The following is a 23,667-nucleotide window of genomic DNA, read 5'->3' as shown; positions in this document are numbered from 1 at the left end:
CTTGCCGGGAAACTGAGTCTTCCTGATTCCGTGTAGCTGTCTCCAGGGATCGAACAAACTACGCATCCCAAGATGCATCGCGCATAGCCAATACTGTCCCGCTATTTTACCCGTTTCCTACCTGGGAAATGGAGTCGAAGTTGACTCAAAACGTAACGGCCCAGTTGTCCTTGAGACTTCATTCCCCGGCAAGCTCAGCGTGTAAGGTGCGCTATGGAGCCGAAAGTCGCAGAGCTGAAGCAGAAGATCGAGGACATGCTATGTCCTTTTGGCTTCGAGGTTTACCCCTTCCAGGTTAGTTTATCCCTCCTGCTGCTCTAGGGCGAGATCTATGATTGGCTTCGTTGCAACTGGCGTGAGGCCTCAGGAGCCTCTGCTCCTCCTGTGTTCCTGCAGCCCAGTGTCCATGTGACAACAGGGACAGGGTTTCAGTGGGGGCTTGGGTTAAAAAGATAGTGGTCGAGGCCGGGCGTGGTGGCTCACACCTGTAATCCCAGCACTTTGGGAAGCAGAGGCAGGCGGATCACCTGAGGTGAGGCGTTCGAGACCAGTCTGGCCAACATGGTGAAACCCCATCTCTGCTAAAAATACAAAATTAGCCGGGCATATTGGTGCATGCCTGTAATCCCAGCTACTGGGGAGGCCGAGGCAGGAAAATCGCTTGAACCCCTGAGGCGGAGGTTGCAGTGAGCCGAGATTGCGCCATTGCACTCCAGCCTGAGCAACCAGCGAAACTCATCTCAAAAAAAAAAAAAAAAAGTTGTCCCATGTTTGTCCTTTTACCCCCATATAGTATAATGCCGGATTGGTTAACAGGAGACACCATATGACCTGTAACGTGTGTGGCTCAGATTGTCACCTATATAATTTACAAGAAGAAAGGGACCTGTGAGGCAGAGTCACCTTGGAACTTCCTAAAGGATTTAGGAGAGGTCAAAGCCCAGAAGGTTTGCATAGCTATGATTTAGGTCAGCTGAAGAGGGACGGCATTCCTGGTAATGAACAGGCAAACAATTGGCTGGTTTGTTCCCTCTACCAACAGAAGGATAATTCATGATATTTCCAGTCATCAGTGCTGGACTGGGTAATGAAACTTTGTACACTCGCCTGGCACAGCAATCTCAGCACCGCACCCCGACCCCCATTTACACAGTTATATTTCCCAACATCAGTGCCCTGTGCACTGAGCAGTTAAGTTACAAAGCTAAATCAACTCAGCTTGAGCCCTCTGCCTGATGCTTAAGAGACTACCCACTTCCCATTCCTTCCACCGAGTGGCTCACAGCAGACCTGGGAGAGGATATAGAGGGAGAAGTAGGTTAGGTCTAGCTTGAGACTGGTCTTGCCAGAAAAAATGGAATTAAGCTATATATGAAAAGATAGATTGGATGGAAGGAGGGTTATGTACATCCCAAATATCAGAAAAAGCTTGAGTAAAAGTGTGGAGATAGCCGGGCGCGGTGGCTCAAGCCTGTAATCCCAGCACTTTGGGAGGCCGAGACGGGCGGATCACAAGGCCAGGAGATCGAGACCATCCTGGCTAACACGGCGAAACCCCGTCTCTACTAAAAAAAAACACAAGGCCGGGCGCGGTGGCTCAAGCCTGTAATCCCAGCACTTTGGGAGGCCGAGACAGGCGGATCACGAGGTCAGGAGTTCGAGACCATCCTGGCTAACACGGTGAAACCCCGTCTCTACTAAAAAATACGAAAAACTAGCCGGGCGAGGTGGCGGGCACCTGTAGTCCCGGCTACTCGGGAGGCTGAGGCAGGAGAATGGCGTAAAAACCCGGGAGGCGGAGCTTGCAGTGAGCTGAGATCCAGCCACTGCACTCCAGCCTGGGCGACACAGCGAGACTCCGTCTCAAAAAAAAAAAAAAAAAAAAAAAAAAAACACACAAAAAATTAGCCGGGCGAGGTGGCGGCGCCTGTGGTCCCAGCTACTCGGGAGGCTGAGGCAGGAGAATGGCAGGAACCCGGGAGGCGGAGCTTGCAGTGAGCTGAGATCTGGCCACTGCACTCCAGCCTGGGCGACAGAGCGAGACTCCGTCTCAAAAAAAAAAAAAAAAAAAAAAGTGTGGAGATAGTGGTGTGGTGTTACCAAGTAAAAGGGCTTGATGCCTGATGTGCTAGAAGCCAATATTATGACACTGGGTTTTTGAGAAAACAAAAGCTATTTGTTGCAGATCAACCTTTAACTCTTTGAGACACTGTTTCAGTGGATGGCAGGCATGTGGAAGAGTGAAAATACCTATCTGGCAAGTTGAGTAGACCTGGGTATTAGGAGTTTTTGTACTGAACAAAGCCAACTGCAGCCCTGCCAGTCACCCTAGGCTCCTACCTCTCACCTCTCTACCCCCACATCCTATAAGACTGTCTACTGAATCTCCCAAGTCCATTCCCTTCTATTCCACCTGTCTATGCTGTGGTTCAGGCCACCATTTCTCACTTGGATTACTGTAATAACCTCCTTGCTGTCATTTTACCTCCAGTCCATCCTCCACACTGCAGCCAGTTTGATCTAAAACTGATCATGCTAGTTTACTTCTTAAATCATCAGTGACTCTTCACTGTCACCAAATTAAATCCATATTCTTTAAATTGGTATTCAAAGCCAATCAAAATCTCACTCCTATTGATCTCTCCAGCCTTCTCTCCCTCTGATTCCCTCTACGGACCCTTCACTTCCACCAAACTAGACAATTTTCAAATATGCCCAGGAATTTTCTGCCAGTGTGTTTGCTTATGCTGTGACTTCTGTTTATTTTATTCTTTATTTATTTAGAGACAAAGTCTCACTCTGTCCTCCAGGCTGGAGTGCAGTGGTGCAATCATAGCTCACTGCAGCCTCAAACTCCTGGGCTCAAGTGATCCTCCCACTTCAGTCTCCCAAGTAACTGACTCCAGGCATGCACCAAAACTCAGTGTCTCACTTTGTTGCCCTGGCTGGTCTTGAACTCCTGGCCTCAAGTGGTCCTCCTGCTTTGGCCACCCAAAGCACTGGGATTACATGCATGAGTCACCGCACTTAGTCTGTGACCTCTTTTTAAAATACATACCAGTGAGTTTATGTCTTTTTTGGTGAAATATAAATAATAAATGCACACCAGATTCTCCTCCCCACATCAACCTGACAGTTGACCAGTTGATTTTCTAGCCTTCAAGACTTAGCATCCAAGAAAGCCTTTTCTTTTCTTTTCTTTTTTTTTTTTTTTTTTTGAGACGGAGTTTTGCTCTTGTTGCCCAGGCTGGAGTGCAATGGTGCGATCTCAGCTCACCGCAACTTCTGCCTCCCAGGTTCAAGTGATTCTCCTGCCTTAGACTCCAGAGTAGCTGGGATTACAGACATGCACCAACACGCCCGGCTAATTTTGTATTTTTTTTTAGTAGAGACAGAGTTTCTCCATGTTGGTCAGGCTGGTCTTCAACTCCCAACCTCAGGTGATCTGCCCACCTCGGCCTCTCAAAGTGCTGGGATTACAGGCATGAGCCACCATGACCAGCCACAAGGAAGGCTTTTCTAATTTCAGAGGACCCCATCTGACCCTGTCATTGCACTAGCTATAGTACAGTCATTTCTGCTGTTCTTAGTTGATTCTGCCTACTAGAACTTTCTGTGGCCAGGCGTGGTGGCTCTCACCTGTAATCCCAGCACTTTGGGAGGCCAAGGTGAGTGAATTACTGGAGGTCAGGAGTTCAAGACCAGCCTGGCCAACATGGTGAAATCCCGTCTCTACTAAAAATAGAAAATTAGCTGGGCGTGGTGGTGTGCACCTGTAATCCCGGCTCTCAGGAGGCTGAGGCAGGAGAATTGTTTGAGCCTGGGAGGTGGGGGTTGTGGTGAGCGGAGATTGCACCATTGCACTCCAGCCTGGGCAAATGAGCGAAACTCCATCTCAATAATAATAATAATAATAATAATAATAACTCAATAACTCTCTGCCTTTCTTCCTTTTTTTTGAGATGGAGTCTCACTCTGTTGCCCCGGCTGGAGTGCAATGGCGCCATCTCGGCTCACTGCAACCTCTGCCTCCCGGGTTCAAGCAATTCTCCTGCCTCAGCCTCCTGAGTAGCTGGGATTTCTGCCTCTCTATTCTAAGTTCCTTGTCATATAATACATGAACCTATAGTAGACATGAGGGGGAAGAGACCTAACCACAACAGTCACATTATGAGTTGAGCACCGACACAGACTTCACTTATCTGTTACAGCAGTAAAACCAGCTACAATCAAACGAGTAATGGTCATCCCACTCTGTCCCAGTAATGCACAACCCCAGGTAGCCTGTGTAGACCTGTGTCAAGTGTTCTGCACTATGAGTCAGAAATCCCCAGTAAGTGATGCAGGTATATCCATAGCACTTCGTGTGAACAGCAGCAACCTCCACAACTATGTGATTTAGCAAGTTCATTGCAGGTTATGTTACAGGTCTTTAGTTCAGGCTTCTTGTGACAGTTCTTCTCCATGTTCAGTGTGTGAATGTGGGTGTAGACAGTGTGTTACAGGTGAATCCAATTTCTTGGATGTCCAGGCCAAGTGGACAAAAGCAAATATTGTGTGTCCTAAAACTGAAAATAAAGTTTGCATTAATCACATATTTGCTTTGCTGATTGGTCAACCTCAAAAACATAAGCTTGCTGGCCAGGCACGGTGGCTCATGCCTGTAATCCCAGCACTTTAGGGAGGCGGAGGCGGGTGGACCATCTGAGGTCAGGAGTTCAAGACCAGCCTCACCAACATGACAAAACCCCGTCTCAACTAAAAATACAGAAAATGAGCCAGGCATGCTGGCAGACACCTGTAATCCCAGCTACTCTGGAGGCTGAGGCAGGAGAATCGCTTGAACCTAGGAGGTGGAGGTTTCAGTGAGCTGAAATGGCACCACTGCACTCCAGCCTGGGCAACAGAGAAAGACTGTCTCAAAAACAAAACAAAACTGGATCAGACATATCTTGAAGCCAGGAGGCGGAGGTTGCAGTGAGCCAAGATTGCGCCACATCTCAAAAAAAAAAAAAAAAAAAAAGGCCGGGCGCGGTGGCTCAAGCCTGTAATCCCAGCACTTTGGGAGGCCGAGACGGGCGGATCACGAGGTCAGGAGTTCGAGACCATCCTGGCTAACACGGTGAAACCCCGTCTCTACTAAAAAATACAAAAAACTAGCCGGGCGAGGTGGCGGGCGCCTGTAGTCCCGGCTACTCGGGAGGCTGAGGCAGGAGAATGGCGTAAAAACCCGGGAGGCACGGCCGGGCGCGGTGGCTCAAGCCTGTAATCCCAGCACTTTGGGAGGCCGAGACGGGCGGATCACGAGGCCAGGAGATCGAGAGACGATCCTGGCTAACACGGTGAAACCCCGTCTCTACTAAAAAATACAAAAAAACTAGCCGGACGAGGTGGCGGGCGCCTGTAGTCCCAGCTACTCGGGAGGCTGAGGCAGGAGAACGGCGTAAACCCGGGAGGCGGAGCTTGCAGTGAGCTGAGATCCGGCCACTGCACTCCAGCCTGGGTGACAGAGCAAGACTCCATCTCAAAAACAAAACAAAACAAAACAAAACAAAACAAAAAAAACCCGGGAGGCAGAGCTTGCAGTGAGCTGAGATCCGGCCACTGCACTCCAGCCTGGGCGACACAGCGAGACTCCGTCTCAAAAAAAAAAATACAAGATTCCTGTTAGGGGTGTTGAGCATGGTAACAAGAAAGTCTGTCAAAAGCAGGAAAATCCCATCCTGGGCAACATAGGGAGACCCTGTCTCTACAACAAATTATTTTTTTGTTTTAATTAGCCAGCCAGGTGTGGTGGTTCACACCTGTGGTCCCGGCCACTCGGGAGGCTGAGGTGGGATGATTGCCTGAGGGAGGGAGGTTGAGGCTGCAGTGAGCTGTGATCACCTCACTGCACTCTAGCCTAGGTGACAGGGCAAGACTGTCTCAAAAAAAAAAAAAAAAAGAAAAAAAAAAGCAGGAAAACCCCTGATGGGCTCAAGTCAGAGGTTAAGTATGTTTCTAGCCTCTTTGGTAGCGTCAGTTCATCAACTGATAAAAATGGTTTTTTTGGCCTGGCGTGGAAGCTCACGCCTGTAATCCTAGCACTTTGGGAGGCCAAGGTAGGCAGATAAGTTGAGGCCAGGAGTTCGAGACCAGCCTGGCCAACATGGCGAAGCCCTGTCTCTACTAAAAGTACAAAAAATTAGCTAGGCCTGGTAGCACACGCCCATAATCCCAGCTACTTCGGAGGCTGAGGCACAAGAATCACTTGAACCCAGGAGGCAGAGGTTGCAGTGAGCCAACATCATGCCACTGCACCCTAGCAGTGACAGTGGGTGACAGTGAGACTGTATACATTTTTTTAAAAGGGTGGGGGGGCTTTGTTTTTAAAGATAGGTTCTCGCCAGGCGCGGTGACTCACGCCTATAATCCCAGCACTTTGGGAGGCCGATGCAGGTGGATCATGAGGTCAAGCGATCGAGACCATCCTGGCCATTCACTGGCCAACATGGTGAAACCCCATCTCTACTAAAAAATACAAAAATTAGCTGGGCATAGTGGCGCACGCCTATAGTCCCAGCAACTCGGGAGGCTGAGACCAGAGAATCACTTGAATCCTGGGAGGTGGAGGTTGCAATGAGCCGAGGCTGCACCACTGCACTCCAGCCTGGCAACAGAGTGAGACTCCATCTAAAAAAAAATTAATTAATTAAAATAAAAAAATAAAGACAAGTTCTTGCTCTGTTGACCAGGCTGGTCTCAAACTCTTGGCCCCAAGCAGTCCTCCTGCCTCAGCCTCCCAAAGTGCTGGGATTGCAGGTGTAAGCCACCATGCCCAGCCTAAAAACAGTATTTTAAGAAACTGCCTGGGCTGGGCGCGGTGGCTCATGCCTGTAATCCCAGCACTTTGGGAGGCCAAGGCAGGTGGATCATGAGGTCAGGAGATCGAGACCATCCTGGCCAGCATGGTGAAACCCCTGTCTCTCTTAAAAATACAAAAATTAGCTGGGCGTGGTGGCACGCACCTGTAGTCCCAGCTACTCGGGAGACTGAGGCAGGAGAATCACTTGAACCCGGGAGGCGGAGGTTGCAGGGAGCGAAGATCACGCCCCTGCACTCCAGCCTGGGCAACAGAGCGAGACTCCATCTCAAAAAAAAAAAAAAAAAAAAGAAAGAAACTGCCTGTTCTCTCCAAATTCATCTCTAGAGTTAGGGTTACATAGCCTGGAACTATGGTGTTGTCTTTGATCTGTCTGTATGGAGATGCTCTGGACATAGTGAAGTTTTCATCTATTATAACCCCTTGATCTTCAGCGGAGACGTAGCTTGCTGCTGCTGATAGTTTCCCCTGGCGACATATCAAAAGGGTAAAGAAGTGCTGGTTGGGAAGAGACTGGTGGAACCACATCGTTTTGTGTCATTTGAGGATGAGTTGGGCTGTGGCATGAACAGCATTGAGGGTTCAGGTGGTTTTCTCCCTCTCAGGCTTGGCTGCAGCAACATGCTTCTCCAGATTAACAATATTTTTCTGAACAACTGTTATAGCATCATATGTTGATTCTGCTTTGAGAAATCTCCAATCTTGCTTTTGTCTTAGAATACCTTCAAGGTGTTGAACTTGGAGGACAAGTGCATTGACAGCCACTTTGACTGTTCCTGTGCCCTCAAGCACCTCAGTCAGTTGTGGATTTAGGAACTCTGCTCTGTGGGGCCTCATTCCTGGGTTTCCATTTTCTTTTATTATTATTTGAGGCGAGGTCTCACTCCATCACCCAGGCTGGAGTGCAATGGCACGATCTTGTCTCACTGCAACCTCTGCCTCCCAGGTTCAAGCGATTCTCCTGCCTCAGCCTCCTGAGTAGCTGGGATTACAGGCGAGCGCCACCATGCTTGTCTAATTTTTGTATTTCTAGTAGAGGCAGGGTTTCACCATGTTGGCCAGGCTGGTCTCCAGACCTCAGGTGATCCACCTGCCTCAGCCTCCCAAAGTGCTGGGATTATAGCTGTGAGCCACCACGCCCAGCGGGGTTTTTCATTTTCATTGGTTCATTTGTAGTTGGATGAGGCCTGAATTATTTGTTATCAGTCAGTCCTTCAATAAACAAATAAATAATTCCCTGGGCCACGCTCGGTGGCTCACGCCTATATAATCCCAGCACTTTGGAAGGCTGAGGCAGGTGGGTCCTAGTGAGGCCAAGGGTTCGAGACCAACCTGGCCAACATGGCGAAACGCCGTCTTTACTAAAAATACAAAAAATAGCCAGGCGTGGTGGTGCACGTCTGTAATCCCAGCTGCTCGGGAGGCTGAGGCACGAGAATCACTTGAAATCTGAGAGGCCGAAGTTGCAGTGGGCCAAGATCACACCACTGCACTCCATCCTTGGTGACAGAGCAAGACTCTGTCTCAAAAAATAATTCCCTGTCAAATTCAGTTGAGTTGCTGGTAAAAATAAATCACATAGCATCAGTGAAAATTAACTGAATGAGTGAGCTGGAGGCTGGGGCAAAAGTGGGAGGCCTGAAGGTTAAGGTGTGGGCCAGGCTAAGGCCTAGACTGGCCCTCTCCAGCCTGGCCTGAACTTTCTGTTTCAGGTGGCATGGTACAATGAACTCTTGCCTCCAGCCTTCCACCTACTGCTGCCAGGACCTACCCTGGCCTTCCTGGTACTCAGCACACCTGCCATGTTTGACCAGGCCCTCAAGCCCTTCTTGCAGAGCTGCCACCTCCGAATGCTGACCGACCCAGTGGACCAGTGTGTGGCCTACCATCTGGGCCGTGTTAGAGAGGTGAGGAAGGCTGTTTTCCCCCACCTCCCAAAGCCACAGCTGCCTCCAGTTCCTCCAGCCTCAATGCAGGATCTAGACCTAGGGCTAGGAGCCACTTCAAAGGTGAAATGATGTCCTAAAGTCAGGCTTGACATTCTGTGATCTTTCCTCATTCTGCCTTCTCACACACCCAAGTTCCACCACCCTCCTCTACCAGTACCCCAGTGTGTAATCAGTCTCTCTCACCCTACACTGATGGGCAACTACATGAACCTCAGACCAGGTTTTCCTTGGCCTCCAAGTGGAATAGGAATGAGTTCAACATTCCCCAGGTGTTGCTTTGCCCTAGACCTGCAAGCTTTATGCTGTCCTTTTGAGGACAGAACAATATTCTCCCAACACACACTCACATATACACATAACTATGTACACACCCACTGGATCTCCCCAAAGCTGGCCATGCCTTCCTCCACACCAGGACTTGTGTATTCCCCTTCAAACATGGGCACTTCTGGAAATAACTATAACTATGTCCACACTGGAGCCTCCCAAGTTAAGGTCATGTTTTCCTTTCTGAGGACAGGACCATGTTCACAAACAAACTAGGGCTCCCTAGGATAAGGTCATAACTCCCTTCCTGCTGACAGTACCCTCTATCTTGTCCACTGTTCCAGAGCCTCCCAGAGCTGCAGATAGAAGTCATTGCTGACTACGAAGTGCACCCCAACCGACGCCCCAAGATCCTGGCCCAGACAGCAGCCCATGTGGCAGGGGCTGCTTACTACTACCAACGACAGGATGTGGAGGCTGACCCATGGGGGAGCCAGGTGAGAGGGAAAATGTAAATAGAGACTGAGACAGACTGGTAAAGGCCTCTCCCTACCAGGTCCCACATTCCTCAGCCTTCCCTGGATGGATTTGTTTGACACAACCCAGAACAAATAAGCTTTGTCCTGGACAGGGGGGCAGTCCTGTCACATGTGATTGACTGGGGACTTGTGAGATCAGAAAACCTAGTCTGCAGAACCATCTTAGGATAGAGGGGGCACAGCAGTGTTCAGAATAGTGGTGAGACTGGGTAAGCCCAAGCCCTTCCTTGTGCTCAGAATAGTTTATGAAAGGGTTTGCCAAGAAAGGGACAGAAGTTTATGTAGTCAGCGTACACTGAGTGGGAAATAAATGAACAGGCCTAGCTTGCAATGATGGCAGTTGGACTTGGTGCCAAGGGGACCTCCGTGACCTTGCTTTTCTTCACTCACCCCAGCATATATCAGGTGTGTGCATACACCCCCGATTTGGGGGCTGGTTTGCCATCCGAGGGGTAGTGCTGCTGCCAGGGATAGAGGTGCCAGATCTGCCACCCAGAAAACCTCATGACTGTGTACCTACAAGAGCTGCCCGTATCGCCCTACTCGAAGGCTTCAATTTCCACTGGCGAGACTGGACTTACCGGGATGCTGTGACACCCCAGGAGCGCTACTCAGAAGAGCAGAAGGCCTACTTCTCCACTCCGCCTGCCCAACGATTGGCCCTCCTGGGCTTGGTTCAGCCCTCAGAGAAGCCTAGTTCTCCCTCCCCAGACTTTCCTTTTACCACACACACCCCCAAGAAGCCTGGGAAGCCCAGCAGAGCCCGGAGCTGGCTCAGCCCCAGGGTCTCACCACCTGCATCCCCTGGCCCTTGATACCTTTCTCCCATGTAGACCCTGATTTATGGAGGTACTTGCTAGGACTTAATTGGCTTTGGCAAAGGAAAAGGTTCTGAGTACAAGATTACTATTTTTGATAATACCATAGAGATCTTCCATGAAGGTAACAAGGCTCAAGGAAGTTAAGTTTGGCCAAGATAAAGGCCAGGAAACCAGAATTCCCATCTGCCTTCAAATGCAATTTTTTTTTTTTTTAAGACAGTCTCACTCTTGTCACCTAGGCTAGAGTGCAGTGGCGCAATCTCCGCTCACTGCAACCTCCGACTCCTGGGTTCAAGCAGTTCTCTGCCTCAGCCTCCCGAGTAGCTGGAACAACAGGTGCCTGCCACCACACCTGGCTAATTTTTTGGCGCCGAGATTGCATAGCTGCACTCTAGCCTGGGCGACAGTCTGAGACTGTCTCAAAAAAAGAAAAAAGTACCTACCTCACGTAGGAACTGAATAAACACGTGTACAGCACTTTGGAAAGTACCTGACATACAGTAAACTGTATGTTGGCTGTTACCAAAGGCCCTGGGAATTCTGTACTGCTGCTCATGGGTGTAGTCTGGGTTCTAGAGGGCTGGGCAGGTTGGAGTAGCTGAGGAAGACAAGTGGCTGGAATGGTATCACATGACACACAGAAGTATCCTCAGTTCTCAATCTACCCTGGCCTCAAGGGCCCAGAATAACTTTTCCCAGCTGACAACCTCTCTAAGGACAATGACATATGAATGAGGATCAAAACGGGCTTTGGCCAGGCACTGTGGCTCTCACCTCTAATCCCACCATTTTGGGAGGCTGAGGCGGAGGACCACTTGAGGCGAGGAGTTCAGAACCAGTCTGGGCAACATAGTGACACTAAAAAAGACTATCTCTAATCAGGGCTAGAACCCAGGGAAGGCTAAGAATTGCCCAGTACTGTACAACTACTGAAAGCCCTACCCAAGGCCACCAGCCCTTTCTGTCTTCCTCTTTCTGCCAGTTCAAAAGAAAAAGAAACCTCCAACTCTCTTTTACATAGCAGGTACCAGGCATTTATCAGAAGAGGCCAAGTTTCTGGTTCCCATGCAGCCCTTTGAATAGTGTGTCCAAGTAAAAATAGGTGCCCAAGTAGTCACACCGAGACTAACTGGCAACCCAGCCTGTGGCATAAGTCGCCATGCTCCAGTCAACACTATAGCAGGGCTTATTCTTCTCCCTCATGTGTAGTGAAACAAAATGTTAACACCTTGGGTTCATTCACTTCCATTCCCTGTGTCTACCTGTGTCAATATAATCCCGATTTGGAGGCAGCTCTCATTTTCCCCTAAACAGGGAAAGCAGAGTAAATTCCTCTTAAAATCAAAAGCTAGTAATATACCTCCTAAAATAAAGACTCATCAAGGTCTCAGTTCAGGTTTAATACAAACTACAAAATATTAATGGGTTGCTCTACTGATACATCATACAAACCAGTGGCCTGCCCACAACACCAACTCAGGCCATTCCTACCAAAGGAAGAAAGGCTGGTCTCTCCACCCCATGTAGGAAAGGCCTGCCTTGTAACAGACCACAATTCGGCTGAATCTGAAGTCTTGTGTTTTACTCATGGGGAAAAAAAAAAATACAGAAGAGGTTTTGTTCTCATGGCTGCCCACTGCAGCCTGGCACTAAAACAGCCCAGCGCTCACTTCTGCTTGGAGAAATATTCTTTGCTCTTTTGGACATCAGGCTTGATGGTATCACTGCCAGGTTTCCAGCCAGCAGGGCACACTGCAAAAGAAAGGTACCACTAATTAATAACCTTCTCAATGGTATGCACCACCATTCTCCTATGGACAAAACCAGTTCTGCACCCTAAAGAGCCTGAACAACACTCAGATACCAGGAAACCTACCCCTGCAATCGGTCTAAGATCATTCAGCCTTTTAGTGTAACCTAACTATTTTTTTTTTTTTTTTTTTTTTTTTTTTTGAGACGGAGTCTCACGCTGTTGCCCAGGCTGGAGTGCAGTGGCGCGATCTCGGCTCACTGCAAGCTCCGCCTCCTGGGTTCACGCCATTCTCCTGCCTCAGCCTCCTGAGTAGCTAGGACTACAGGCGCCTGCCACCGCGCCCGGCTAATTTTTTGTATTTTTAGTAGAGACGGGGTTTCACTGTGGTCTCGATCTCCTGACCTTGTGATCCGCCCGCCTCGGCCTCCCAAAGTGCTGGGATTACAGGCTTGAGCCACCGCGCCCGGCCGTAACCTAACTATTTTACAAACATTATATGATCATCACCACAGCCTTAAGATACTATTATGCCTAATTTATTCATGTAGCACTTTAAATTTTCCACAAAAAAGGCAAGTTTAAATGATTTGCCAACACTCTCTAGTCCTTAAGGGAAAAAAAAAAAGCTAAGTAAATGATACACATAGAACTATGTAAACCCTTAACACTAAACTGTTTCCCTCTGACAGCCCTTCAGAACTCTGAAGGCAGCAACCTCAGTCTGCCTTCTCAGCATTCTTCTAACACTACCAAACTGGAAAGCCTGAACCTTATAAAGGATCAAGAACTTAATAGAAGCCCCTGCTTGTTTCATTAAGTAACTGCCATCTACCCCTCGGTAAGCAAAAGGCAAAGTTTGAGATTTTTCATGAATGTATACAGAAAGCACAGCCTTCAACCTTTTCCTGACAATGCCTAAGAATGTGTCTCAGGCTAGCCTGAAGAAAGTGAGGCAAGGGGACTAATCTCTGATTTTTCTTTTTCTTTTTTTGAGATGGAGTCTCGCTGTGTTGCCCAGGCTGGAGTGCAGTGGCGTGATCCCCACCTCTCTCTGCAACCTTGGTCTCCCAGATTCAAGCGATTCTCCTGCATAAGCCTCCCAAGTAGCTGGGATTACAGGCGCCTGCCACCGCACCCGGCTAATTTTTGTATTTTTAGTAGAGATGGGGTTTCACGATGTTGGCCAGGCTGATCTCAAACTCCTGACCTCAGGTGATCTGCCTGCCTCGGCCTCCCAAAGTGCTAGGATTACAGGCGTGAGCCACCGCACCTGGCCTGATTTTTCCACTACCATGTGCTGTCATATTCTACGAGACATGTAATCAAAGTCCAGCAGGAGCAGCAAGAGTCTCAATTGCTCAAGTGAGACATAGGGAGGCCCCTCTTTGGTCCAAGGATATCATAACCTCAGATATCAAGACTCTACAAACAGCTCTCTAGGCATAAGGTACAGATGGAACAAGAGCTAAATAGAAGGACCAGCTGCCATTATTTTCCTAAAATCTCCATCTGATTGTTAGTTATTGGCTTTAGTGATATCAAAGGGTTACAATACAGGTCTTAAAGATAAACAAGTTGGAAAGAACAGCATAAAAGCAAATAAATACCAGCCTGGCCAACATAATGAAACCCCGTCTCTACTAAAAATATAAAAAATTAGCTGGGCGCGGTGGTGAGCGCCTATAATCCCAGGTACTCGGGAGGCTGAGGCAGGAGAATTGCTTGACGCAGAAGTTGCAGTGAGCTGAGATCATACCACTGCACTCTAGCCCGGATGACAGTGCGAGACTCCATCTCAAAAAAACAAGTGTTTGGCAGCCGGGCACAGTGGTTCACGCCTATAATCCCAGTGCTTTGGGAGGCCAAGGCGGAGGACTGCTTGAGCTTGAGCTCAGGAGTTCTGAGACCAGCCTGGCCAACATGGCAAAATCGCATCTCTACAAAACATACAAAAATTAGTGGGGCATGGTGGTGGGCCCCTGTAGTCCTAGCTACTCAGGAAGCTGATGCTAGAGAATTGCTTGAACCCAGGAGGTGGTGGCTGCAGTAAGCCGAGATCACACCACTGCACTTCAGTCTGGGCAACAAAACAAGATTCTGTCTCAAAAAAAAAAAAAAAAAAAAAAAAAAAAAAAATATATATATATATATATATATAGTGTTTGGCATTCATAGGCTCTTAAATGGTGCCTATTTAAGAAGCTGTACATGTTCCAGTGGGATGGGAAGCAGAAGAGGCCAATAGAGTCTGAAGAAGCAAGCTTCTGAGTCATGAAAGCTTGTGTTCGGGAGACTAACCTATATGTAGGTTCCCAGGAAAGTCCAGTTAAAGGGCCTACTTTGCCACTGCCGGCTCCTTCTTAATGCTGAACCTCATCTCCCACAAGGGGGCAGTCTCAGCAGGTGTCAGCTGAGCCATGTGTTATCTGTCCAGGCTAATTGCCCACACATCCTTCTGAAAAGGGTACCTCCTGGTTATCAGTGCTCACTGATCCCTATATAATCAGACTCTTACAGGGATTAAAAAGTAATCCCTGTAAAAAGATTATTTGGTGCTAGCCAAACTAGCACCTTTGGGTCTTCCCAAACATACACCACTAATCCAGACTCTAGTCACTAAACTTCATTTTCTTTAAATCACAAGATCAGAGCTAAAATGGGCCTTAGAAAGCTAGTCTGGGCTGGGCGCGATGGCTCATGGGAGGTGGAGGTCACAGTGAGCCAAGACTGCGCCACTGCACTCTAGCCTGGGCAACAGAGCAAGACTCTGTCTTGCAAAAAATAAATAAATAAATAAATACAAATATGAACTATATGGATTAACCTCTTCTCTCAACAAAGTTATTTTTTAAATGGCATGCTTCATCTCTAGATGTGATTCCCAACCATTTTGTTTTGCCCTAATACATCTGTGAGATCATCCTACATTAAGTTAGATCTTTAAGAGTGACTGATTCTAAATGAGCAGGGCAGAAGAGAGGAATATGTACACTTCGAATAAAAAGTCTTTATATTCTCCTTCCCAAGCTTTTCCATTACCCTCACCCTCACACACTGTAATCCAGGGGCTTCAATATCTTGAAGAGAAATACCCCTTTTCTTATTAGGTAGCTTCTGTTCCTACTATCTTTCCCATTCTACCACCACTCTGTTATCCTTTTATCAGACAGATGGCTTACCTTCCCCATGTTTGTCAGTGAACTGGAAGGCCTGAACTAGTCTCAAAGTCTCATCCACAGAGCGGCCAACAGGGAGGTCATTTACAGTGATCTGCCGAAGAATACCCTTATCATCAATGATAAAGAGGCCCCTGGGAAAAGAGATGAAAGGAAAAGCAATACAGGTTTAAAGATGTGCTTTGTTAGAATACAGAAGCTTGAAGTCTTAAGGAAATGAACTGGTCTCCACATTCATACTGGCCTGGCCTTAGTGAGAAGGCCCCTGCATAAAGGAATGAAATGATGAAGGAGTCTCTACAGATCAGGGCTCTAGATTTCTCCAAATAAAAGGCTTTCAGCCAACTGGGTACTTGTCCTGATGACATACCTGAATGAAATGCCTTCATCAGCCTTTAAGACCCCATAATCCTGAGCAATGGTGCGCTTCGGGTCTGATACCAAAGGAATGTTCATGGGTCCCAGTCCTCCTTGTTTCTTAGGTGTGTTGATCCTACGGCAAAAGGCAAACACAGTTACATTCAAACTCTTGACTTAACTGTACCTATTCCTCTTTCCCCCTTTCCCATATTCCTAATCTAACTTTCCAAAAAAACTGTTTTTTTCCTTTTCCAGCAATAAAGTGAATGCTGAGAACAGTTAAGGTAGGTTACTAGGGTACACTCAACTGCAACTGAAGCTGCTGCTTCTCTGCTGCCAGGTCATGAGCAGTATGAGAAAGTCAGGCTTTGCACTTCTTCCATGAGAAGCCAATACTTGAAAGTCTATTGCCAAAGCTTCCCAGTTGCTGTTTTAAAAGTTCACATGCGGCCAGGTGCGGTGGCTCACACCTGTAATCCCAACACTTTGGGAGGCCAAGGCGGGCAGATCATGAGGTCAGGAGATCGAGACCATCCTGGCTAACACGGTGAAACCCCATCTCTACTAAAAATACAAAAAATTAGCCGGGCTGGTGGTGGGCACCTGTAGTCCCAGCTACTCTGGAGGCTGAGGCAGGAGAATGGCGTGAACCCAGGAGGCGGAGTTTGCAGTGAGCCAAGATCACACCATTGCCCTCTAGCCTGGGCGACAGAGCGAGACTCCATCTCAAAAAATAAAAAAAAAGTTCATATGCCAAATGAACCAAGAGATTTACCATGCTAGATGACAGAAGTGAGAATCCACAGAAGCACCAATCACTTGGCAGTTGAGTTTCTTAAATTCTTCTGCCCTATCACTGAAAGCAATGATCTCCGTAGGGCACACAAAGGTGAAGTCAAGAGGATAAAAGAAGAACACAACATATTTTCCTGGGGGAAAAACAGGAGTCATGGTTAGCATTTGACACAGACTTCCTTGCTTTATATTTTCCTATACAAAAAGAAGCAAGTTGATGGCTGACACAATAACCACTAAATGCCAAGATGCTCGATATAGATGTCTCCTAGTAGCTACTTTTAGAACCTGGTGCATTAGGAAAACCTGAATGAAAGAAACTTCCAATCCCATGCTTTATTCTCCTGCCTCCATATTCTTAGCTGCCAACCACAGAATAAACACTGTTCAGTCTAATTTTGATCTTTTCTGAGTGGCTAAAATTAGCATAAACACCAAGTTCTCCAAAGATAGCAAAAGCAAGGATGCACTTATAAGCATGGCCTAATACCAACGCTTAACAAACAGTGCCCAGAGAAGCTGAATTGCAGCACTCCTCTGCTGTAGAGATAAGACACCAATAAGAAGTCAGAGCCTTTGCACTTCTCCCGTGATGAACCATAGTAATGGAACAAGCATGGTTTAAGTGATCACATGTGTTCCTAACGTGCCTGACAGGACAGGAAAAATTTTAAGCCAGGCACAGTGGTGCGTGCTTGTAGTCCCAGCTACTTGGGAGGCTGAGGTGGGAGGATCCCTTGACTCCAGGAGTTTGAGGCCAGCCTGGGCAACAGAGCAAGATGGTCTCAAAACAACAAAAAATACATACATACACATACACAGAGAGAGACAGAGAAAAGACAAAAGTACTAGTAACAGAACTTCTAGCTGCAATTTTAATGAAGTCACTGGGATTAACCACTGAAATAACAGATCGTCAAACTGGTCAGGCAGCCTAGCCTTTTCACCACACCCACCAGGCTTAAATACCAGAACAATTCCAAATATTCACTCATTTCCAGGTAGCAGCAATGTTTGCAAAGTCAAATAGGCTGGGTGTGGTGGCTCAGCCTGGCATGGTGGCTCATGTCTGTAATCCCAGCATTTTGGTAAGCCGAGGCAGGTGGATCACCTGAGGTCAGGAGTTCAAGACCAGCCTGACCAACATGGTGAAACGTGTCTCTACTAAAAATACAAAAATTAGCTGGGCGTGATAGCGGGGGCCTGAAATCCCAGCTACTCGGGAGGCTGAGCCAGGAGAATCACTTGAACTGGGGAGATGGAGGTCGCAGTGACCCAAGACCATGCCACTGCACTACAGCCTATGCAACAAGAGCAAAATTCCATCTCAAAAAAAAAAAAGTCAAACAAGCAGCCCTTTTAGACATTACCACTTTGCAGTATCACTGGAAACTAACTCATCTAAACAACCCCTGCAGGGCTTTGCCTAACAAGCACCATGGGGCCTCAGCAGGTCAAACCCTGGAGGGCAGAGAGCAGCTGCTCCTAGACCTCCTGCTTATACTCCTGGGCCAAGGTCACCTCCCTACGGTGCAACTTACCTTGTTTGCTAGGAGAAGCCCCATCAACAAACTGTGATTATGTCAGGAAACCTAGTCAAATGTTCTACCAAAAACTAACTTCAGAAACTGATGCTACACCACTGAGAAAAGGACACTTGACACCTGAGTTTCAGGTTTGCATTCTAAGGAATCTATATCCTCAACTGTCCCAGGAGATCCAGCTGCTCTGGGACTACAAGGTAAAGGAAGGAGGAGCCTCAACAGAACTTGCCAAGTGTCTGCATGAAACTATGACAACAGAAAGGAGAGTTGTTCCATCTGTAATATCAACTCTCCTCTGGGGTCAAAACAGGCAAGGGAAAGTGCCTAGCCCTCAGCTTAATATTAACAACTGTAATATATATGTGACCCAAATGAACAAGCAGTGTCACAGCTCCAAAGAGTTGAGTGAGTTCTGAGACTTTAAATGTAGAATGTCTCTTATAACAAGAGATAGCCGGGCGCGGTGGCTCAAGCCTGTAATCCCAGCACTTTGGGAGGCCGAGGCGGGCGGATCACGAGGTCAGGAGATCGAGACCATCCTGACTAACACGGTGAAACCCCGTCTCTACTAAAAAATACAAAAAAACTAGCCGGGCGAGGTGGCAGGCGCCTGTAGTCCCCGCTACTCGGGAGGCTGAGGCAGGAGAATGGCGTAAACCTGGGAGGCAGAGCTTGCAGTGAGCTGAGATCCGGCCACTGCACTCCAGCCTGGGCGACAGAGCGAGACTCCGTCTCAAAAACAAAACAAAACAAAACAAGAGATAATGCGAATTTCTCCAATAATAAAATAGAAGAGGGCCAGATGCAGTAGCTCACACCTGTTATCCCAGCACTTTGAAAGGCTGGGGCAGGTAGAGGGCTTGAGCCCAGGAGTTGGAGATGGTGCCCATCTCTACAAAAAACACAAAAATTAGCCGGGCATGGTGGCATGCCCCTACAGTCCCAGCTACTTGGGAGGCTGAGGTGGGAGGATCGCCTGAGTCCAGAGAGGTAGAGGCTGCAGTGAGCCATGACTGCACCACTGCACTCCAGCCTGGGTGACAGAATGAGACCCTGTCTCAAAAATAAAAATAAATAAAGAAAATAGAGGAGGAATACTAAAAAGATAATTGAGCTAGTATGTCCAGACATAATGAAGCATGTGGTTTCTCCAGAAGTGGTTTGGTCCTAGGATATATACCCTGTAATCACTTGATAATCACTACTTCAACATGAAGGTAACAACCTAAATACTTCTTTCTAGGAGACAAAACGTTTTACAGTCAAACATAACACTGACACAAATCTAACAAGCCATCCCTAGAATATAAAATAACTCCATCTCAATGAGCCCAGTGTAAATTCTCTTACCTTTGTAGTCAGACAGGCTGATATCTTTAAACTGACCATCTGGCATAACGGCTGTGGCTTTGAAGTTGGGGGCAGGGTGCCCAATTTTAGCATTTCCTGAAGACATCTTCCTATTAGCTAGAAATAACAGAAATTAATTAGAAACAAGCCTTAATTTTCTAGATAACCAGCAGCCTTCACCTACTTAAGAGACTTAGCTGTAGAACAATCAAGGCATTGTCCAGTGTCCCTGAATACATTAAATGTTATTTTAGTAAGAAGCTCAGGCCAGCAGTCAAGGGTCACAATCAGAGCTTTTGAAACAAAACAAGTCTCTGAATCTCAGCCTTTGTTTTCATTTAAAAACGACAAGGCAATTTCTTTATATACTAAGAAAACCTCTCACTCTTTCTGAACCATAATTAGTGCAGTGGCATCTTATTCATTAGACAGAAGCAGAGAGGGAGGCAGGTGAAGACTCTCAAACCAGAATCCAAATGCACAATGCCACAAACACTTTTGTTTGGCTCATAGTCATGTTGACCTTTCCCATTACTGTGCCTCCACCTGCCTTAATAACGTCAGAAGCATATTTGACTTTTCTCCAGGTAGCTTTGTCAAAGACAGCACACGACCTATAACTAACACAACTTGTTTTATTTTATTTTTTTTGGACGGAGTTTCGCTCTTGGGGCCCAGGCTGGAGTGCAATGGCGCTATCTCGGCTCACCGCAACCTCCACCTCTAGGGTTCAAGTGATTCTCCTGCCTCAGCCTCCGGAGTATCTGGGATTACAGGCGCTAGCCACTACACCCGGCTAATTTTTTTGTAGTTTTATTAGAGAAAGGGTTTCTCCATGTTGGTCAGGCTGGTCTCGAACTCCTCACCTCAGGTGATCGCCCAACTCAGCCTCCCAAAATGCTGGGATTACAGGTGTGAGCCACCGCACCCTTCCAGCCAGTCCAACTTTTAAAAGGCAAGACCACTGGGCGCGGTGGCTCACACCTGTAATCCCAGCACTTCCGAAGGCCGAGGCAGGCGGATCACAAGGTCAGGAGTTCAAGACCAGTCTGGCCAACATGGTGAAACCCTGTCTCTACTAAAAATACAAAAATTAGCCGGGAGTGGTGGTGCATGCCTGTAATCGCAACTACTCAGGAGGCTGCTGAAGCAGGTGAATCGCTTGAACCCGGGAGGCAGAGGTTGCAGTAAGCCGAGATCACACCACTGCACTCCAGCCTGGGCGACAGAGTGAGACTTTTCACTCTGGGCCATACAGTGAAGAAAAAAAAAAGCCGGTGGGGGGGGCGCGGGAAGACCAAGATATTGGCGTCTGCTTAATTTCAAATCTTTAGGTATTGTGTAAGCCCTAGAAGTCCCTTCACAAATGGGTTCCTGACTTCTGGGCTAATATCCCAGGGCGAAAAGAAGTAGAACAAGAATCAATTTACTTCTGAAAAGGAAGGTTGCGCAGGATTCACCCAGATCAACACCAAGATAAGCATCGAGATCTTGGCCTGTAATGCCAGCACTTTGGTAGCTGAGACAGGCAGATCACATCAAGTCAGGAGTTCGAGAATAGCCCGGCCAACATAGTTAAACCCCGTCTCTAACAAAAATACAAAAAGTTAGCCGGGTGTGGTGGCACGCGCCCGTAGTCCCAGCTACTCCGGAGGCTGAGGCAGGAGAATCACTTGAAACCGGGAGGTGGAGGCTGCAGTGAGCCGAGATCCCGCCACTGCACTCCAGCCTAGGAGACAGAGCAAGACTCCGTCTCAAAAAAAAAAAAAAAAGTTCGCAACAGGCCTGGCCAACATGGTGAAACCCCGTCTCTACAACAACTACAAAAAAAAAAAAAAAATTAGCCGGGCGTGGTAACCGGCGTCTGCAGTTCAGCTACTCAGGAGGCTGATGCAGGAGAATGGCTGAACCCGCCAGGCGGAGCTTGCAGTGAGCCGAGATCGCACCACTGCACTCCAGCCTGGGCGACAAAGCGAGACTCCATCTCAAAAAAAAAAAAAGAAAAACAGCAAAAATTTGCCGGGGCTTGGTGGCACACGCCTGTAATTCCAGCTACTCGCGAGACTGAGGGAGGAGAATTGCTTGAGTTCGGCAGACAGAGGTTGTCCCAGTAAGCCGAGACCGCACCACTGCTACTCCAGCCTGGCCGACAGAGCGAGACTGTCTCAAAAAAAAAAAACAGAGTTTTAACCCACTGAGCCGCAGTCTAAAAGTTTTTCCAAGTCCTAAAGTTCTTTAAAAACTGTTTTTTAAAAAGTCCTTAACACCTTTAACGACAAAAAACAAAAACCAAAAACTAATGCATGCTGCAACTTGGTGTCCCCAAATGGCCTTCTCGTCCCATCCTACTTTCCCCGGTGGCTCCCAAGTACCAAACCCAACCAATTCGGGGTAAAGGCTGCTTCAGGCCGGCGCCGGGCCCCTTCAGGGGATCTGCCCAGTGCCGAGGGCCACACCCCTGAACTCCACTTCAGGTACCCCTGTCCCTCCCCAGCACTGTGTAAAGTACCAGCAGAAAGAGTGCTTCAGCGGGGACATTTGGGCTCATCACTAACTCCATTCCACGTACAGGAAAATAAAGACGGGGAAAGGGTACCCGAAGCTCCGCAGCTAGTCAAGGCTCAGGACCCGGAACAGCATTTACCCTATCACAAGATGGACAAAAATACAGGCTGTCTTCTACAGCCACGAGTCCGGATACAGGTCCATTCCAGAAGCTTCCCGAACCCACCCCGCCCGACAGGAGGCTAGTCTTGGAGACCCCACCACCAGCCCGCCCAGACGCCGCGCCACGTGCTCAAGTTGCCGGGGAACGACTCGACTCGAGTCCACGCTAGCCTTGGGGTCCCACGTCCCCGCACCTACGTGGGGGGCCCATGAGAGGGGTGCGCGTAGCGCTCAGGCAGTCTCGGGCTCCGGGTCTCCCCCGGCCGCCTCACGCATCACAGTACCCCCACCCAAGGGCGGGCGAGCCCCGGACAGGAGAAGGAAGAGGCAACAGACAAGAAAGGCGCGCCGCGCCTCACTCCGCAGAGGCCGCGCTGCCCACACTCACCAGTCCTAACACAACTCACAGATCAACGCCAGGGAAGAACAAAACGCGCAAAATCCGCCCGGGGCGCTGCCTTTATAGCCAGTAGGGCTCTCGCGAGAGTCGGAGCGGACCAGGGGTTCTGGAAGAGAAGAAAGAGGAGGGGGATGTGGCCCGAGCCCCGCCCGGCGCGCCCCACCGGAATGACTCGGCGCTTTTCCTCGTGGGGGCGGGCGCGGAAATACTAATACCTCTCCCTGCTGCGGATGGCTGAGGCTGGAGTGAGGCGCTCTTGTGGCCGCTCCCAAACCCAAATGCTTAGGTTAATCCAAGGTCTCTGCGAAAAACCAGGATTCCCTTTACTTCCAGGACCACTACGCACTGTGCCCTTAATGCCCAAACCGGAGTAAGCGTCCTAGCTGCTGCCCACGGATGACCACGTCTAACCACACCAAGCCATGAGAACTGTCTGTCCGAATATTTCTTAAGTTAAGCAGCCTTAACCCCAGCGCAGATCCTCAGTAACCCTCATGGGGTTAGATAGCTTCCTTCATTGTTCTCTTTGATTACAGGGTTGCTGCTTTCTGTTGTAAAGCAAAATAAAATATCAGGACTCCTAAACTTATGCCAAAGGGAAAGTTCAGTTTAGGACGCTGATTCAGCTACACGACCATCCTTTCCCCGGATGAATAACTTGACTTTACAATCTTGAGTCAAAATATTACACATTAGCCAGACCTACACAGTAAGGCAAAAGGCCTCAGACACTTCCTGATGACTACCCCCCACAAACACACATACACAAAATCACAATTATTTGCTACCCTGGAAACCTTTAAAGTATGTAGCCTCCCATAAAACAAGGACGTGTCAATTGTAACTAGATCTGCAATCTAAAGTCTAGTTCCTAAAACGAAAGTTTGTTGTATTCCACATTTTTTTTGAGACGGAGTCTCACTCACCCTGTCGCCCAGGCTGTAGTGCAGTGGCATGGTGTAGGCTTACTGCAACCTCCACCTCCCGGGCTCAAGCGATTCTCCCACCTAGCCTCCGGAGTATCTGGGACTACAGGCACGCACCACCATGCCCAGCTAATTTTTTATATTTTTAGTAGAGACGGGGTTTCATCCTGTTGGCTAGGCTGGCCTCCAACGCCTGACCTCAGGTGATTCACCCACCTTGTCCTCCCAAAGTGCTACGAATATAGGCGCGAGCCACCT

General features: G+C 48.3%; 2 protein-coding genes across 3 annotated transcripts; one reads left to right on the top strand and one right to left on the bottom strand.

Annotated features, from left to right (window-relative positions):
* The first annotated feature begins 156 nt into the window (after positions 1 to 156).
* Positions 157 to 11,828, top strand: LOC105494937 (metabolism of cobalamin associated C). The gene is made up of 4 exons (XM_011763991.3): positions 157 to 294; positions 8,575 to 8,769; positions 9,423 to 9,575; positions 10,013 to 11,828. The coding sequence occupies exons 1-4, from the start codon at positions 214 to 216 to the stop codon at positions 10,430 to 10,432; spliced, it is 849 nt and encodes a 282-aa protein (XP_011762293.1). The 5' UTR covers positions 157 to 213; the 3' UTR covers positions 10,433 to 11,828.
* On the bottom strand, positions 11,824 to 22,604 carry LOC105494940 (peroxiredoxin 1). Of its 2 annotated transcripts, none has more exons than XM_011763995.2 (6): positions 22,472 to 22,604; positions 19,417 to 19,533; positions 16,503 to 16,656; positions 15,738 to 15,860; positions 15,371 to 15,501; positions 11,824 to 12,190 (listed from the first exon to the last, which is right to left on the bottom strand). In XM_011763995.2, the coding sequence occupies exons 2-6, from the start codon at positions 19,520 to 19,522 to the stop codon at positions 12,105 to 12,107; spliced, it is 600 nt and encodes a 199-aa protein (XP_011762297.1). In that variant the 5' UTR covers positions 19,523 to 19,533; positions 22,472 to 22,604; the 3' UTR covers positions 11,824 to 12,104. The 2 variants fall into 2 exon arrangements, with proteins under 2 accessions (XP_011762297.1, XP_011762298.1); XM_011763996.2 differs by having other exon boundaries at positions 22,491 to 22,581.
* Between the last annotated feature and the right edge of the window lie 1,063 nt (positions 22,605 to 23,667).

This window comes from Macaca nemestrina, chromosome 1 (assembly GCF_043159975.1).
Source record: "Macaca nemestrina isolate mMacNem1 chromosome 1, mMacNem.hap1, whole genome shotgun sequence".
NCBI lineage: Eukaryota > Metazoa > Chordata > Mammalia > Primates > Cercopithecidae > Macaca > Macaca nemestrina.
The sequence above is the reverse complement of the archived record's forward strand: the minus strand, read 5'-3'. Positions and strand labels throughout refer to the sequence as shown.